General features: G+C 40.0%; 1 protein-coding gene across 6 annotated transcripts in view; it reads left to right on the forward strand.

Annotated features, from left to right (window-relative positions):
• SLC26A8 (solute carrier family 26 member 8) overlaps window positions 1-19,894 on the forward strand; it is an 89,712-nt gene that overhangs the window by 25,829 nt on the left and 43,989 nt on the right. For 3 of the 6 annotated variants that reach the window (XM_025270972.3, XM_025270976.3, XM_044930779.2), the window contains 5 exons: window positions 1,432-1,548; window positions 3,080-3,261; window positions 5,217-5,357; window positions 13,638-13,802; window positions 14,491-14,640. In XM_025270972.3, coding sequence (XP_025126757.3) covers window positions 1,432-1,548; window positions 3,080-3,261; window positions 5,217-5,357; window positions 13,638-13,802; window positions 14,491-14,640 — 755 coding nt within the window. The remainder of the gene's footprint in view (window positions 1-1,431; window positions 1,549-3,079; window positions 3,262-5,216; window positions 5,358-13,637; window positions 13,803-14,490; window positions 14,641-19,894) is intronic. The other 3 variants (XM_025270978.3, XM_006050388.4, XM_025270985.3) reach the window with 3 other exon arrangements.

Raw genomic sequence — 19,894 nt, forward strand, 5'->3', positions numbered from 1 at the left:
AATACATATATATGGAATTTAGAAAGATGATAATGATGACCCTATATGCGAGACAGCAAAAGAGACACAGATGTAAAGAACAGACTTTTGGACACTGTGGGAGAGGGCGAGGGTGGGATGATTTGAGAGAATAGCATTGAATCATGTATATTATCATATGTGAAATAGATAGTCAGTCCAGGTTCGATGCATGAGACAGGGTGCTCAGGGCTGGTGCACTGGGATGACCCTGAGGGATGGGATGGGGAGGGAGGTGGGAGGAGGGTTCAGGATGGAAAACACATGTATACCCATTGCTGATTCATGTCAGTGTATGGCAAAAACCATTACAACATTGTAAAGTATATTAACCTCCATTAAAATAAATAAATTTTAAAAAGAGAAGTAAGTTATTTCACACTTAAGGGGTGAAACTCACTCAAGGACCTGATTACCAATTAGTCATTGTAGATTATCTTACAGGTGGTCTACAAGCACAACTATATATGAGAAGTCAGGGAAATTTGAATATTGGATGTTTGATAATGGTAAAGAACCATTATTAGTTTCTTAGGTATGATGATGATATTGTACTTAAAAGAGGCCCTTTTCCTAAAACACATATACTAAAAATATCTACAGATGAAATGACTTAATGTTTTGGATTTGCCTCAAAATAATTATGGGATGGGAGAGGAATGAAGACATTGATGAAACAAGATTGGCCATGAGTTGACCATTGTTGAAGTGGGTCAACAAAGCATTGCTTGTTTAAGACAATAAATTTGGCTCACTAGACTCATAATTGATTTCTGATGAGCACACTGGTATGATGTAAATTGAAGAGAGTTGCTCAGGGCAGGAGTTGTGGACTTGAGACATCAAATGATGACACCATGTAGGTCAGTCCATTTGCCTCAAAATTTCCAAAATCTCATAGTGCTTCTTAGAAAAGAAATTAAATACTGAAGAAGGAGCTGAAGGAAGATGCTGGAGTGATTGGCATATGAAAGAAAGACAACACATACCAACTTGGAGTCAAGTCAGTTAAGTGTGACAATTTTTGCTTTGCCGTCTAGCTTTATCTCCAACCCTGGAGGATTCCTAGGGCCTTCTTATACTAGACTGAGGATGAGAATGGGCTGCTTCTGAGCTGTTGAGATTAAAGGTCCTATTGCTTTGATGTTTGCTTTCCATGATTCACATGAAAGGTATTTAAGCCTATGATTTAGAATTCAAGTGTAAAAACATGTGATAAAATAGGAAGAGAAGCTAGAAATCAAAGCCGATCATAAAAAGTACTAATTAAGGGCTGTATGCCAAATGATACTGTTACCATATTCAGCTGTGTACATGGGTTACTTTTATTTTAAGTATTCTTTACAGTTTTTATTTCAGGTGACTTTAAAAAGCCAGGCTACCTTTGCTTACTTAAATTATCTTGCTTTTCAGTCCTGATGCTTGGTTTGCTGGCAAGGCATCTGATTCCTCCTCTCAATGTCTCTTATGCAGCTTTCTGTGCTTCAGTTATTTATGGAATTTTTGGATCATGTCATCAAATGTCCATTGGTGAGTTCAGTGCTAGAATCACAGGAGGTATATGAAGTCTCCATCTCGGTTATTTACTTATTGCTAAGGAACTGAAGTTAAATCTATGTTTAACATATAAAGAAAAGAGGCAGAAGATGGATATTCTTCTTTTATAATTTATTTATTTGAATTGGAGGCTCATTACTTTACAATATTGTGGTGGTTTTTGCCATACATCGACATGAATCAGTCACAGGGATATTCTATTCACAGAGTTAGTGTTCAGATTTTAGAAACTGAACACTTTCATGCTATTATTAATGTCCCCACCAGACAAACAGGCCCATAAGTTATTAAAGGAATGAAAGGACAAGAGGCGTCTTCCTTGCTGAAATTTCCACACTTTGTGATCTGATTATCCGTGACTGAAAAGATCCAGAAATGATTTTGCCAAAACTCCTAGAATGGATCCACTTTTCAGCTGAACCCATAATAACCATCCTCCATGAACCTAATTTATAATAATCATATCAAATTATTAATTTACATTGAGAAAATATTGTCATAGTAATCAAAACACTGAAACCCACAGGGTAAGCACTTTTCTTCCCTGAGTCAAATGTCCATCTACTAATTTATAATTCGAAATGACTGTTGCAGAGACCAGACCCAACGGAAGGTCCTATGATCAGCACAATTACTTCCCCTAGGTGAACCTGTATAGAAATCAAACCACACAATGCCCTGACGGTCTCAGAAGGGCATCGCCAACGTTCACGAGTCAAGTACCTTTTTCTGAGCTTCCACACTGAACAACTGACCAGGCAACCAACACTGACCATTCTGACTGGCACACTTTTTTCTCCAGATGTGTTTGTATATTCAGTCCAGTTGCCATCCCATTCTGTGGTGTGCACCTGTGCCTTTTTAAGGACACTATTCCACATCTTTACTAAAATTTACTATCTGTTGATTTTAAACACTAAAACAGCTATTTTATTCCAATTACTCCAGGTTCTCAGAGCGCATTACAGTCACCTCCAGATACTGATAACAAGGGCTACTAGAGTTTTGCTTCTGTTAGGTAATTTAAAGGTAAAATTTGCCTTTGCCTCCTGCATTCATGTTAATATGAGAAGTAAATAAAATTCTGTTTGAAACAGGTTTAGCTCCATGTCATTTTGCACCTATTACATCCTTCTTAAGTGTTTAGGTATTGTTTTTCTTCTTATTATTATTGATTAGCTTTGTTTTCTGATCCTTTTTCCACCATCTCATTTTTCACCATTTCTAAGAACAGGCACAGTAGCTGAGCCAGATATACATTTCCAGTCAGTTTCTCTTTCTTCCTACTCCATATGCCCATTGATATAAAGAGGTTGTTACCTAGGCCAAAAAGATCTAAAATTTTGGAGTTGGTTACAGTATGTGAAACCAGAGAGCTTTTTCCTGCTCTTTCTTACTTCTCAGTGGCCACTTTCAGGTAAGAAAAGTGCTTTGCTTTTGTCAACATCTGTCAGTTCACCTGGACTTAAAACCTCACCCTCTGCCTAACCGTTTTCTTTCGTAGGTACATTCTTCCTTGTGAGTGCTCTGGCAATCAATGTCCTGAGGACAGAGCCATTCAACAGGGGCCACTTATTACTGGGAACTTTCATCCAGGATGACTTTTCTAACATGTCCTTCTATGAGAACTATAACAGATCCTTGAGTTCTGTGGCATCTGTAACTTTGCTGACTGGGATTATTCAGGTAGGTCCTGAGTCTCTGAATCCCTGAAGGAAAAAGAAATAAATAAAGGGGCTGCACATGAACCCTTTCCTTGAATTGCTTCTGTTATCCATTGTGATATATCTGGAATTTAAGTGATTTTCATTTTTTTCCAAAACTTATGGGACATATGGATAGACTGACTCCTCAGTGACAAAACTTCTCCCTCCCCAGAAATCTACCGCCCCTGGTTTAGGATGAGATACTCAACATTCTCCTCAATCTCTAATACTATAAGACTAAAGAAGGGTCCAAATAGGACTTCCCTGGTGGTCCAACGGTTAGGACTTCACCTTCCAATGCAGGAGGTGGCGAGTTCAATCCCTGGTGAGGGAGCTAGGATCCTGCATGCCTCGTGGTCAAAAAACCAAAACCTGAAACAGAAGAAATATTGTAACAAATTCAATAAGGACTTTGAAAATTGTCTATATCCAAAAAATCTAAGAGAAGGGTCTCAGGGAATGTGGCCTAGAGTTCTACTCATGATTTCATATTTTAAAAAATTCTTTTATATTCTTTCAACAAAAATAGCACTCGTGGGCTCACACACTGTATTTTTGGTTAGTGGGCATTAGAGTCAGATGTAAAATCCTTTCTCTACAATGACAGGACACAGCTAATGGACGATGATATCAATGATTTATTAAAATATCCAACCTTATTTTGGGCAGTGTCTTTGATTTCTTCTGAGAGTCTACCATCTAAAGCATCACCGACTGAACTAAAGTCACATATTTCAGCTTTATTTCTCTGTCTTCTCAGCTAACCCAAACTCTAGCTAACTGTCTCTGATTTCCCTGAACCCATCCTTTATTAGGTAAAGACTTATTGGGAGCCTACAAAGGCAGGCTGCCCTGGTGGGCTGACCCCAGCCCTGACTCTTAGCCAATAGTATGACTTATTTGCAGGCCTCAGTTTCTTCATGTTTAAAATGGGAATAATAATATTTGTATTGCAGAGTTCTTGTAAGGATTAAGTGAGAAAATGCATGTAAAGCATTCAGCCTAGAGCCTGTCACATAGTAAGCATTAATAAGTTATAATTACAGAGTACGGAGAAATGAAGTTGGTACTTTAATAGGGACCAAAAAGATTTTTTTAAGATATAATACCCATGTTTTAAAAAGTCAGTCTTGCAGCAGAAGACAAAATAACAGGCAGCAAGTCAGCAATCTATTAATTATAAGTAGCCTTGGCATGTTCTTTTTCCTTGTTTGAGGATCACTTTTTTCATATAACAAAGGAGAAGATATTCCATTTACAGGAAGATAGAATATATGTACTTTTCCCTATTCCTCCTCCTAAGAACAACTGAAAATTTTGGAAAGTTATATACAAACCAAATATAAAAAGGCTCTGAAAGGTGGAGAGAAGACAACAAACTGGTTCAGACCCAAGGAACAACACAGTGGAGAGTTCCTTGGGTTTTCTTTTTGCCCCATACATCTTAAACTTGGTGCTAAAGAAGCCAGAAAGCCAAAATGCCAATGCGGCAGACCAAAAGAAAAAGTCCCAACAAAAGTCTGTTCTATATAGCCACAGGACTAGGAAAGACTAGCAATTCTGAAAACATTTACCCAATAACTGCTCTACTCCAGACAAACACCAAGGGAAAAAAAACAACAACAACTCTGTGGTGTCATCCCTACTCATGCGAGTGGTGGCCAAGTGGGGAGCCCAGACTTCCACCCTCACCCAGCTGTAATGAGGTAGCTACCCGGGGTGTTGTCAGAGAAAGCCAAATAGGGAGTCGAGACTTTCATCTCCACTGGGTAGTAATGAGCCTCTCTTCCTGCTCCTTATTGGGGTGTGTCCGAGAAAGCCTAGTGAAGAGTCAGTTCTTTCACCACAACACAGCATTAATGATGACGAGCCCCTCTGTAGCAGTGTCAGTGGAGACCATGCAGGGAGAAATAAAGGCGTTTCTGTCTCTCCCAGTCAGGATGGTATCAGTGCAGGCCTAGTGGGGAGCCAGAACTTCCATCTCCTCCCGGTAAAAATGAAGAGTCCCTACTGCCTCAGGTGTCAGCGGATTTTAAGAGGAGAACCTGGACTTCTACCTGGCCAGGCAGTAACAAGGTAACACCTTCCCCTCTCAGCACTTTATCAAAATAAGGTGGCTAAAACAGAACATTTCAGTAAGATCCAGAATCTTATAGCATAGTACATGCAATGTCAATAGCTGAACTGAAAATAACTTGTCATATCAAGAACCAAGAACATTTCAACTTTAATGAAAAAAGGCAATAAAAAGATGCCAGCACTGAGATGAGAGGTGTTAGAATTATCTGGTATAAATTATAAAGCAGCCATCCTAAAAATGCTTCAGCAACCAATTATGAATATGCTTGAAACAAAGTAAAAAAAATAGAAAGTCTCAAAAAATAAATAGAAGATGTAAAGAAGAACCAAATAGAAATTTTACAGCTGAAAAATACGCTAACAAAAATTAAAAATTCAAAGAATGCACTCGATAGCAAAATGGAGGAGACAGAGTAAAGAATCAATGAACTTGTAGAAAGAACAACAGAAATTACTCAGTCTGAACAACAGAAAATAGACTGGAAAAAGTTTAACGGAATCTCAGGGTCAAGTGGGACTATAACAGAAGCTCTAACATTTGTGTCTTATAAGCATCCCAGAAAGGGAGGGGAAAAAAGATGGGACTGAATTACTTGAAGAACTAATAGCTGAAAATGCCCCAAATTTGACAAAAGATATACTTCTACAGTTTTAAGAACCTTGGAAAATCCAAAACAAGATAAATCCATAGGAATCTACACCAAGACAAATCATAGTCTGTGTCTGAAAACTAAAAACAATGAAAAAAAATCCTGAAAGCAGTGAGAGAAACACTTTACCTTCAGGGAGAAAATAATTTAAATGACAGCAGATTTCTTATCCGAAACCATGGAGACCAGAAGGAAATTGCACAATATTCTTTCATTTGCTGAAAGAACTATTAATCCAAAAATCATTGTTGTTGTTCAGTTGTGTCTGACTGCAGCACACCAGACTTCCCTGTCCTTCACCACCTCCCAGAGCTGCTCAAACTCATATCCATTGAGTCAGTGATGCCATCCAACCATCTTGTCGTCTGTCATCCCCTTCTCCTGCCTTCAATCTTTCCCAGCATCAGGGTCTTTTCTAACGAGTTGGCCCTTTGCATCAGGTGGCCAAGGTATTGGAGCTTCAGCTTCAGCATCAGTTCTTCCAATGAATATGCAGGATTAATTTCCTTTAGGATGGACTGGTTTGATCTCCTTGCAGTCCTAGGCACTCTCAAGAGTCTTCTCCAACACCAAAGTTCAAAAGCATCAACTCTTCGACACTGAAGTCTTCTATATGGTCCAACTCTCACATCCATACATGCCTACTGGAAAAACCATAGCTTTGACTAGATGGACCTTTGTTGGCAAAGTAATGTCTCTGCTTTTTAATCGTTACCTAAGTTTGTCATAGCTTTTCTTCCAAGGAGCAAGTGTCATGGCTGCAGTCACCATCTGCAGTGATTTTAGAGCCCAAGAAAGTAAAGTCTGTCACTGTTTCCATTGTTTGCCCATCTATTTACCATGAAGTGATGGGACTGGATGCCATTATCTTATTTTATTTGAATTTTGAGTTTTAAGCCAGCTTTTTCACTCTTGTCTTTCACCTTCATCAAGAGGTTCTTTAGTTCCTCTTCGCTTTCTGCCATAAGAGTGGTGTCATCTGCATATCTGAGGTTATTGATATTTTTCCTGGCAATCTTGATTCCAGCTTGTGCTTCATCCAGCCCAGCATTTCTGAAAATAGCCTTCAAGAATGAAGGAGAAATCAAGATATATGAAGGAAAACTAAGAGAATTTATCACCAGCAAGACCTACCCTAAAAGAATGGCTAAAAGAAGTTCTCTAAACAGAAAGGAAATGATAAAAGAAGGCATCTTGGAACATCGAGTAGGAAGAAAGAACAATGGAAAAGGGAAAACATGGATATATATGGTAGTTTTCTTTGTCTTCTTAAGTTTTCTAAATTATGTTCAATGGTTGAAGCAAAAATTACACCACTGATGTGGTTCAAAATGCATATGGAAGAAATATTTAAAACAATTCTTTTATAAACAAACATATTGGGAAGTAAATTTTCTATAATTTGTTCAAACTGGTAAAATGTTTACACCAGTAGACTGTGATAAGTTATGTATATATAATGTAATACCTAGGACAACCACTTCAAAACCTATACACTCAAAATGCTATAGATAAAATGAAATTCTAAAAAAGTTCAAGTAATGTGTGAAATCAGAAAAAATAAAAGATGAAAAATAGAGCAAACAGAAATGGCACACTTAACCCTTAACATATCAACATTTACATTAAAGACATCAACTAAATATTTAGAAATATGCTGTCTGCAAGAAACAACAAAAATAATAATTAGGTTGAAAATTTAAAAAAGGGAAAGTATAGCAGGATTGACTATATTAATAACAGATAAAGTAGACTTCAGAGCCAAGAAAATTACCAGAGGTGGAGAAGGACAGCACATAATAATAAAAGGCTTGCTCTTCCAAGAAGATGTAGCAGACCTACATATGTATGCAACAAACAACAGAGCCCCAAAATATGTGAAGCAAAAACAGATATAACTGGAATGGAGAAACAGACAGATCAGTTCAGTTCAGTCGCTCAGTCGTGCCCGACTCTTTGCAACCCCATGAATCACATCACACCAGGCCTCCCTGTCCATCACCAACTCCCGGAGTTCACCCAGACTCACCATCCATCAATTAAGTGATGCCATCCAGCCATCTCATCCTCTGTCGTCCCCTTCTCCTCCTGCCCCCAATCCCTCCCAGCATCAGAGTCTTTTCCAATGAGTCAGCTCTTCGCATGAGGTGGCCAAAGTACTGGAGTTTCAGCTTTAGCATCATTCCTTCCAAAGAAATCCCAGGGCTGATCTCCTTCACAATGGACTGGTTGGATCTCCTTGCAGTCCAAGGGACTCTCAAGAGTCTTCTCCAACACCACAGTTCAAAAGCATCAATTCTTCGGCGCTCAGCCTTCTTCACAGTCCAACTCTCACATCCATACATGACCACAGGAAAAACCATAGCCTTGACTAGACGAACCTTTGTTGGCAAAGTAATGTCTCTCCTTTTGAATATGCTGTCTAGGTTGGTCATAACTTTTCTTCCAAGGAGTAAGCGTCTTTTAATTTCATGGCTGCAGTCACCATCTGCAGTGATTTTGGAGCCCCCCAAAATAAAGTCTGACACTGTTTCCACTGTTTCCCCATCTATTTCCCATGAAGTGATGGGACTGGATGCCATGATCTTTGTTTTCTGAATGTTGAGCTTTAAGCCAACTTTTTCACTCTCCTCTTTCACTTTCATCAGGAGGCTTTTTAGTTCCTCTTCACTTTCTGCCATAAGGGTGGTGTCATCTGCATATCTGAGGTTATTGATATTTCTCCCGGCAATCTTGATTCCATCTCTCCTCTCCCAACAATTGATAGAACAACTGGACAGAAAATCAACAAGGATATAGTAACATTCAAAACATCAACAACACCAATAGGACTCGAGACATTTATAGAACACTCCAACTAGTAACAGCAGAATGCACATTCTTTTCAACAACCCATGGAACATACAGCAAGGTAGACCACATCCTGGGCTATAAAACAAACATCAATAAGTTTAAAAGAATTGAAGTCAAACGGTGTGTTCTCTGACCACAGTGGAATCAAACTAGAACTCGATAACAAAAAGTTAACAGGAAAGTCTCCAAATTCCTGGACACTGAACAACACACTTCTAAACAATCCATAAGTCAGAGAGGAAGTTTCAAGGAAAACAAATACACTGAAGTAAATGAAAATAAAATGTACCGAAATTTCTGGGACACAGCTAAAGTGGTGCTGAAAAGGAAATTTATAGCAATGAAACGTATATAGTAGAATGAAGAAAAAGTCTCAGATTAATAATATAAGCTCCCTCCACAAGAATCTAGAAACATAAGAGCAAATTATACCCAAAATAAGCAGAAGGAAGGAAATAATAAAGAGGAAAAGTGAATGAGACTAAAAACTGAAAAGTTCACATGCTGATGATTCCATATATGTAAAATTCTTGAAGTGACAAAATTATAGAAATGGAGAACAGATTCGTTGTTGCCAGGGATTAAAGATGAGTAGAGCTCAGAGGATGGAGGTTGGAGGCAGAGCTGGGAGGTGAGAGGCTGTAACAGGACAACAGGAGAGATCCTTGTGCTGACGGAATTATTTTTTATCTTGTCTATATTTGATGTCACTATCCTAGTTGTGGCGTGTAGTATAGTTGTGCAAGATGGGGAAAACAGGATCTCTGCATTGCTTTTTTACAACTGCATGTCAACCTACAATTATTTACAATAAAAAGTTTTAGAAAAGTCTGAACTAAATAATAACATCTAACGATTATTGCTGTGTGCTGTCAATGTTCAAAGCACTTTACATGTCTTATCCTCATTTGGTCCTCACAACACCCCCCTGTATGAGAGCAGGTATTACTCTGTACTTATTTTAAGGAAACAAAGGTATAGAGAGGTTAAGTGAATTGCTGACGATAATGTAACCAGTAAGATCCCAAACTGGGATTCAGGATGTTTGTCTGCCTCTAGAACCTGTACACTGCTGCTGCTGCTGCTAAGTCGCTTCAGTCGTGTCCAAGTCTGTGCGACCCCATAGACGGCAGCCCACCAGGCTCCCCCGTCCCTGGGATTCTCTGGGCAAGAATACTGGAGTAGGTTGCCATTTCCTTCTCCAATGCATGAAAGTGAAAAGTGAAGGTGAAGTCACTCAGTCGTGTCCGACTCTTAGCTAGATAATCTTAAAGTGCACACTAGTATTAACAAAAATGAAGAGTTCACGGTCAAAAGAATATGAAGTGGGGACTTTTCCTGACAGTCCAGTGGTTAAGAATCCATGCTTCCACCGCAGAGGGCATGGGTTCAATCCCTGGTCAGGAAACTAAGATCCTGCATACCATGTAGCATGTCCAAAAATAATTTTAAAAATATGAAGTAAAGGAATAGTTTTTAGTTGGGATGGAGTTGTCTGGGAAGGAAACAACCATTTATTAAACCTTTCCTTCATTCGCCAAACATTTAGTACAGAACTTCCTCGACCTATGATGGGGTTACATACTGATAAACCCATGGTAATTTGAGAATACTGTAAGTTGAAAATACATTTAGTAAACCTAGCTTACCAAATATCATAGCCTAGCCTGGCTTACCTTAAACGTGCTCAGAACACTTACATTAGGCTGTATTGGGCAAAATCATGTAACACAAAGCCTATTTTATAATAAAGTATTGGATATCTCGTGTAGTTTGTTGAATATAGTACTGAAAGCGATAAACAGAATGGCTGTCTGAGTACAGGATAGTTCTTAGTGTATCTGTTGTTTCCCCTCATGTCTGTGTGGCTGAGTGGGAGCTCTGGCTCACTGCCCCTGCCCAGCATCACAAAAGAGCATCATGCTGCACCCTAGCCCAGAAAAAAAAAATCAAAATTCAAAATACCATTTTTACTGATTGTGTAGTGCTTTTACACCATTGTAAAGTTGAAATTAAAACTATTCGAACCATTGTAATTTGGGAAATGTCTCTACCTGTTTTCAATAAGGATGACAGAGATAGGTTTCATGTCACAGACCAGTTCTGACTGATTGACAGTGATGTCTAGAAAATTATGTTAACACCAGATTCTGAGGCCACATCACAGTTGGGCAAGGAAGAGTTCTATGGTTCATTATAGATATTTGCCATTTACAAGGTTGAAGGAAGGGATAGCATGAAGAATGAGTGATATAGGGACTTCCCTGGTAGCACAGGTGGTTAAGAATCCATCTTGCAATGCAGGGGACACAGGTTTGGACCTCTGGTCAAGGAACTAAGACTCCCACATGCCGTGGAGCAACTAAGCCCTCAGCCACAACAACTGAGCCTGCACGCCACGAATAGAGTCCTTGCGCCTCAACAAAAGATCCTCCATGACACAAGGAAGGTCCTGAGCGCCGCAAGGAAGACCCAAGGCAGCCCCTCCAAAAAAGAGAATGAGTGATACATATGTTTGCGTCTGTCACTGTTTTCAGATTTGAGCTAAGAGTTTTACATGTATTCTGTCATGTAATCCATACAAAACACTCACGTTGGGTATTGTTCATTTCATAGACAAGGGAACTGAGGTTCGGAGAGTTTAAGAAACTTGTCCAAACGCACTCAGTACCACACTTTCTGAAGGAGAGAAGTTTTATTGAGCTCTTTTTACAATTTGTATTTGTTTATTGACTGCACTGGGTCTTCGTTGCAGCCCGCAGGCTTTCTCTAATTGTGCAAAGCAGGGGGGGCTACTCTAGTTGCAGTGTGTGGGCTTCTCATTCTGGTGGCTTCTCTTGTTGCAGAGCAGAGGCTCCAGGGACCGCCACTCAGTGGATGAGGCACACAGGTCCAGCTGTGGAGCTCTCCTGGAGCAGGGATCAAACCTGTGTCCCCTGCATTGGCAGGCAGATTCTCAGCACTGGACCACCAGGGAAGTCCTATTGAGCGCTCGAAAGAGATGATAAACCTGGGCTGGCAGAGAGGGAAGAGGGGTTTGGGCATAAGCACAGAAGAAGTTAGTCAATCACACAAAAGACAGGAAACAGATTGGCCTGACTAGAGTCAAGGAGCACTCTGGGCAGTAATGACCGGAGATCAAGGGAGACAAAGTGCTCAACTAACTGAAAGCTTTGAAACAAAACGCTCTTAAAGCTAATAGATTTGTTCCTCCAAGTTTGTTTTCTGAGAGTTCCTAGTGCAGCGGAATATGAAGCGGTGACAAGAGAGGGTTTCAAGACTTGCTTTTGTCTCCCTGTCTTCTTCATTGGGCTGCCAATTTTCTTAACCTCCCCTCTGAAGAGGATTGGAGCTCGCCCTCTAGCCATAAGTTTCCACTTTTTTTTTTATTATAAAAGATGAACAAGTATATTGCAAAAATCTCTAATAATAAAAGAGTATATAAATTACAAAATAGTGCCCGTAACCTTTAATCAACCATTCCCCAAAGGCAACTTCTATTGATAACTTGGCATCTATCCTTTTAAATCCTTTGCTTGTGTATTACATAGCATTTAAAAAATACATTTACATACATATGCTGTATTTTACGTGTATTTATATTTAATCCTAAAGACATAAATTCAGTTTAATTGTTCTTCATAAACATCAAAGGCCCAAATATTTAAGCTGGAGCCCAGGTTGTTTTAATATTTTTTTTGCGAAAAGCTGCATTCCTCACAGGGATGTTAACATGTCATGGGGAGGACTATCAGAGGTTCCACTGGGGTTTCCCTGCTGGCTCAGTGATGAAGAATCTGCCTGCCATTGCAGGAGACACAGGTTCAATCCCTGACCCAGGAAGATCCCACATGCTGCAGAGCAGCTGAGCCCGTGCACCACAACTGTTGAGTCTGTGCTCTAGAGCCCAGGAGCTGCAACTGCTGAGGCCCAGGCACCCTAGAGCCTGTAATTGGCAGCAAGAGAAGCCGTCTCAGTGAGAAGCCCTCGCACCACAGCTAGAGAAAAGCCCACGCAGCAACTAAGACCCAGCACACGCAAAAATAAATAAATAAACAAAAAGTATTTGTAAAGAAGATTTCAGTGAAAAGGACTTTAAAAAAGCCAAGTCTTCTTCTGATCACTTTGTCACTGATTACCGCACATCCACAAGATCAGTAGATTCTAGGGTAAGAACGTTGGCTTACATACTCATGAAGAAAGAAAGGAGTGTAGTCTTATGTTTGTAAGGGAGCCTCTGAATCAATACCAAGGATCTGCTTTTAGCTCATCAATTTCATTTGATTAGGGAAAGAGAAATGAGTCATCAAAGGGGATTTCCCTGGTGGCCCTCTGGTAAATAATCCGCCTGCCGATGCAAGGGACACAGATTTGATCCCCGATCCGAGAAGATTCCACATGCCATGGGGCAGCTAAACCTGTGCACCAATGACTACTGAGCCCGACTGCTGTGGGCCTGTGTGCCACAACTGCCGAAGCCCGTGCACGCAGAACCCGTGCTCCACACCGAGAGAAGACACTGCAGTGAGAAGCCCACGCACCGCAACTGTAGAGTGACCTCCACTCGCCACACCTAGAGAAAGCCTGTGCACAGCAGCAAAGATCCAGCACAGCTCCCCCCGCCTCCAGTTTTTTATGTTAAAAGAAAATTATTAAAGGGGCCTAAGCTCACTTTTTTTGTTGGAACCTTTGGAGATGGCCTAATGGGGTACCATTGCTGGTTTGATGACATTCCTCTCACTCTGGTTTTCTTTTCCATCTGAACCCCCCACAGCTGTCTATGGGCATGTTAGGTTTTGGCTTCATTGCCACTTACATTCCGGAGGCTGCAATCAGTGCTTACCTGGCTGCCACAGCCCTGCACGTTATGCTGTCCCAGTTGACCTGCATCTTCGGAATTATGATCAGTTACAATTCTGGTCCCATCGCCTTCTTCTACGTGAGTAATTTCTGCCCTCACCCAGAGTAACAGATGCTCCTTCCCTTGCCTCCAAAAAGAAGTAGGCCCAAGTGGAGAGACTCTTGCATAGACGGCTGGGTCAAGAGGGTCCTAGAAGTAATTTCACCTCTTCTAGATTTACAGTCTTGATTAATTGCAGGTGCCAGTTGGACCATGTTCTCAGTTCCATTAATCATTTCACCCCCAGCCTTTTAAACTAACACGATTTATGTTAAAATTTGGTCTTTTAGATAACTATCTATCATAATTCTTCCCATCATGTAACTCATAACAGACATGTATCCTAAAACATCTTAAGAATATAAAATGCAAAGTTATCCCTGAATACAATAACGGCCCAGAAGTCAAGCGAAACACACATCGTCTGGGCAAATTGATAAAGAGTAGGCTAATAACAGAACTCCTGGGTCCTTTCCATTACACTGAAACACTGAAAGTGTATTCTCCTCTTGTTGGACATTATTGTCTTCTAATGTATCTTTTCCAACTTAAAAACTTATATATCCACCTACTTGCTCTCCCTGTTCTAGTCATGCTCATAAAGATCTCTATGCACAGCAACCTTGCCCAGGGACTTCTGTTTGAACTGATTTAGAAAGGGTCATTTTCTAGGTTAAGGCAATTATTACATCCTTTCCTAAGCCTCTGTAATTTTGTTTTCTTTCAGAACATAATTAACTACTGTTTAGGTCTCCCTAAAGCTAATTCCACCAGCATCTTACTATTTCTAACCGCTATGGTTGCTCTGAGAATCAACAAATGTATCAGAATTTCCTTCAATCAGTACCCCATTGAATTTCCCATGGAAGTGTTTCTGGTAGGTGTCTTTTTGCTTTTGTTTTGTTAAGTTAATTTCTATTGGAGTATAGTTGCTTTACAGTGTTCTGTTAGTTTCTGCTGTACAGCAAAGTGAATCAGTTATACATATGCATATTAATATATTCCCTCTTTTTAAGATTTCCTTCCCATTTAGGTCACCACAGGGTACTGAGTAGAATTCCCTGTGCAATACAGTAGGTTCTTATTACTGGCCTGCTGTATCCATGGTAGTGTATATAAGTCAATCCCAATACCCAAAATCATCCCACCCTTTTCCCCTCTTGGTATCCCTATGTTTGTTCTCTACATGTGTGTCTCTATTTCTGCTTTGCAAACAAGTTCATCTGTACCATTTTTCTAGATTCCAATATAAGCGATATTATATGATATTTGGTTTTCTTTTTCTGATTTACTTTACTCTGTATGACAATCTCTAGATCCATCCATGTCTTTGCAAATGGCACTATTTTGTTCCTTTTTATGGCTGGGTAATATTCCATTGTATATATTGTTCTTCATTCACTCAGTCATGTCCAATCTTTGCGACCCCATGGACTGCAGCACACCAGGCTTCCCTGTCCTTCACCATCTCCCAGAGCTTGCTCAAACTCATGTCCATTAAATCAGTGATGCCATCCAACCATCTCGTCCTCTGTCATTCCCTTCTCCTCCTGCCTTCAATCTTTCCCAGCATCAAGGTCTTTTCTAATGACTCAACTCTTCGAATCAGGTGGGCAAAGCATTGGAACTTCAGCTTCAGCATTGGTACTTCCAATGAATTTTCAGAATTGATTTCCTTTAGAATTGACTGGTTTGATCTCTTTGCAGTCCAAGGGACTCTTAAGAGTCTTCTCCAACACCAGAGTTCAAAAGCATCAGTTCTTTGGTGCTCAGGCTTCTATACGGTCCAACTCTCACATCCATACATGCCTACTGGAAAAGCCATAGCTTTGACTATACAGACCTTTGTTGGCAAAGTGATGTCTCTGATTTTTAATATGCTGTCTAGTTTTGTCACCGCTTTTCTTCCAAGGAGCAAGTGTCTTTTAATTTCATGGCTGCAGTCACCATCTGCAGTGATTTTGGAACCCAAGAAAATAGAATCTGTCCCTGTTTCCATTGTTTCCCCATCTATTTGCCATGAAGTGATGGGACCGGATGCCATGATCTTAGTTTTTGAATGTTGAGTTGTAAGCCAGCTTTTTCACTCTCCTTTTCCACCTTTATCAAGAGGCTCTTTAGCTCCTCTTCACTTTCTGCCATAAGGGTGGTGTCATCTGCATATCTGAGATTATTGATATTTCTCCTGGAAGTCTTGATTCCTGGTTGTGCTTCATCCAGCCCAGCATTTCTCATGGTGTACTCTGCATATAAAGTTAAATAAGCAGGATGACAGTATACAGCCTTGATGTACTCCTTTCCCAATTTTGAACCAGTCTGTTGTTCCACATCTGGTTCTAACTGCTGCTTCTTGACCTGCATATAGGTTTCTCAGGAGGCAGGTAGGGTCGTCTGGTATTCCCATCTCTTAAAGAGTTTTCCACAGTTTGTTGTGATCCACATAGTCCAAAGCTTTAGTGTAGTAAATGAGCAGAAGTAGATGTTTTTCTAGAATCCTCTTGCTTTTTTTATGATCCAGCAGATGTTGGCAATTTGATCTCTGGTTCCTCTGCCTTTTCTAAATCCAGCTTGAACATCTGGAAGTTCTCGGTTCATGTACTGTTGAAGCCTGGCTTGGAGAATTTTGAGCATTACTTTGGTAGCGTGTGAAATGAGCGCAATTGTGGGGTAGTTTGAACATTCTTTGGCATTGCCTTTCTTTGGGATTGGAATGAAAACTGACCTTTTCCAGTCCTGTGGCCACTGCTGACTGAGTTTTCCAAATTTGCTGGCATATTGAATGCAGCACTTTCACAGCATCATCGTTTAGGATTTGAAATAGCCCAGCTGGAATTCCATCACCTCCACCAGCTTTGTTTGTAGTGATGCTTCCTAAGGCCCACTTGACTTCACACTCCAGGATGTCTGACTTTAGGTGAGTGATCACACCATTGTGGTTATCTGGTTCATTAAGATCTCTTTTGTATAGTTCTTCTGTGTATTCTTGCCGCCTCTTCATATCTTCTGCTTCTTTTAGGTCCATACCATTTCTGTCCTTTTTTGTGCCCATCTTTGCATGAAATGTCCCCTTTGTATCCTTCATTTTCTTGAAGAGATCTCTAATCTTTCCCATTCTATTGTTTTCCTCTATTTCTTTGCATTGATCACTGAGGGAGGCTTTCTTATCTCTGCTTGCAGAATATTCTTTGAAACTTTGCATTCAGATGAGTATATCTTACATGTATCACATTTTCTTTCTCTGTTCCTTTGTTGATGGACATTTAGGTTACTTACGTGTCCTGGCTATTGTAAATAGTGCTGCAGTGAACATTGGAATGCAAGTGTCTTTTTGAATTATAGTTTTCTCTGGGTATTTGCCCAGAAATGGGGTTTCTGGGTCATATGCTACCCAATAGAATGGTAGTTCTAGTTTTTTGAGGAACCTCCATACTGTTTTCCATAGTGGTTGTACCAGTTTACATTCCCATCAGCAGTGTAGGAGGGTTCCCTTTCTCCACATTCTCTCCAGCATGTACTGTTTATAGATTTTTTGATGATGTCCATTCTGACCAGATGAGGTGATGCTTCATTGTAGTGTTGACTTGCATTTCTCTAATAATTAGTCGTGTTCAGCATCTTTTCATGTGCCTTTTGACCATCTGTATGTCTTTGGAGAAGTGTCCATTTAGGTTTTCCTCCCATTCTTTCATTGGATTATTTGTTTTTTCAATACTGAGCTGCATTAGTTGTTAGTTTATTTTGGAGATTAATCTCTTGTCAGTTACTTCATTTGCAAATATTTTCTCCCATGCTGAGGGTTGCCTTTTTGTTTTGTTTATGGTTTCCTTTGTTGTGCAAAAGCTTTTAAGTTTAATTAAGTCTCATTTATTTTTGTTTTTATTTTCATTACTCTAGGATGTGAGTCAAAAAAGATCTTGCTGCAATTTGTGCCAAAAAGTGTTTTCTGCCTATGCTTTTTCTCTAAGAGTTTTATAGTGTCCAGCCTTACGCTATAGTGTACAGCCTTATAGTTCTTTAATTCATTTTGAGTTTATTTTTGTGTATGGTATTAGAGAGTGTTCTAATTTCATTCTTTTACATGTAGCTGTCCAGTTTTCCCAGTGCTACTTGTTAAAGAGGCTGGCTCTTGGGGGAGAATGAATATATGTATAAGTATGGCTGAATCCCGTTGCTGTTCACCTGAAACTATAAAATAACAAGTTTTTTAAAAAGAGGCTGTCTTTTCTCCATTGTATATTCTTGCTTCCTTTGTCATAGATTAGGTGACCATAGGTACTTGGGTTTACCTCTGGGCTTTCTATCCTGTTCCATGTATCTGTATTTCTGTCTTTATGCCAGTACCACACTGTCGTGATTACTGTAGCTTTGTAGTACAGTCTGAAGTCAGGGAGTCTGATTCCTCCACCTCCATTTTTTCTTTCTCAAAATTGCTTTGACTGGTTGTAGTCTTTTATGTTTCCATACAAATTAATAGGGATTGCATTGAATCTGTAGGTTGCTTCAGTTGTCTAGTCATTTTCACAATATTGATTCTTCCAATCCAAGAATAGGGTATGTCTCTCAATCTGTTTGTGTTGTCTTTGATTTCTTTCATCAGTACCCTATAGTTTTCTGAATACAAGTCTTTTTGTCTCCTTAGGTAGATTTATTCCTAGGTATTTTATTCTTTTGTTGCAGTGATAAGTAGGATTGTTTTCTTAATTTCTTTTTCCGATCTTTCCTTTTTAGTGTATAGGAATACAACAGATTTCTGTGTATTGATTTTGTGTCCTACAACTTTACCAAATGCATTGATAAGCTCTGGTAGTTCTCTGGAGGCCTCTTTAGGATTTTATATGTATAGTATTATGTCATCTGCAAAACAGTGACAGGTTTACCTCTTTTCCAATCTGGATTCCTTTTATTTCTTTTTCTTCTCTGATTGCCATGACTAGGACTTCCAAAACTATGTTGAGTTCTTACTTAGTGATGGTGATGAGAGTGGATATCCTTTTCTTGTTCCTAATCATAGAGGAAATGCTTTCAGTTTTTCACCAGAGAGAACAATATTTCCTGTGGGTTGTCATATATGGATATATTGAAGTAGGTTCCCTCTTGGAGAAGGCAATGGCACCCCACTCCAGCACTCTTGCCTGGAAAATCCCATGGATGGAGGAGCCTGGTGGGCTGCAGTCCATGGGGTCGCAAAGAGTCGGACACGACTGAGAGACTTCATTTTCACTTTTTACTTTCCTGCATTGGAGAAGGAAATGGCAACCCACTCCAGTGTTCTTGCCTGGAGAACCCCAGGGATGGTGGAGCCTGGTGGGCTGCCGTCTATGGGGTCGCACAGAGTCGGACACGACTGAAGCGACTTAGCAGCAGTAGCAGCAGGTTCCCTCTATATCCACTTTCTGGACAGTTTTTTATCATAAATGGGTGTTGAATTTTGTCAAAAGCTTTTTCTGCATCTATTGGGTTGATCATATGGTTTTTATTCTTCAGTCTGTTAATATGGTGTGTCACATTGATTGATTTGCATATATTGAAGAATCCTTGCATCCCTGGGATAAATCCCACTTGATCATGGTGTATGGTCATTTTAATATTTTGTGGGATTCTGCTTGCTAGTATTTTGTTGAGGATTTTTGCATCTGTGTTCATGAGTGATTTGTTGTTGTTGTTCAGTCGCTCAGTAGTGTCCAACTCTTTGCGATCCCCATGGACTGCAGCACACCAGGCTTCCCTGTCCTTCACCATCTCCCAGAGCTTGCTCAAACTCATGTCCATTGAATCAGTGATGCCATACAACCATCTCATCCTCTGTCATTCCCTTCTCCTCCTGTCTTCAATCTTTCCCAGCATCAAGGTCTTTTCTAATGATTCAACTCTTCCTTCGAATCAGGTGGCCAAAGTATTGGAACTTCAGCTTCAGCATCAGCCCTTCCAATGACTGTTTACGATTGATTTCCTTTAGGACTGACTGGTTTGATCTCCTCACAGTCCTAGGGACTCTCAAGAGTCTTCTCCAACACCACAGTTCAAAAGCATCAATTCCTTGGTGCTCAGCCTTCTATATGGTCCAACTCTCACATCCATACATGACTACTGGAAAACGCATAGCTTTGACTAGACGGACCTTTGTTGGCAAA

The sequence above is a fragment of the Bubalus bubalis genome, chromosome 2, assembly GCF_019923935.1.
Source record: "Bubalus bubalis isolate 160015118507 breed Murrah chromosome 2, NDDB_SH_1, whole genome shotgun sequence".
NCBI lineage: Eukaryota > Metazoa > Chordata > Mammalia > Artiodactyla > Bovidae > Bubalus > Bubalus bubalis.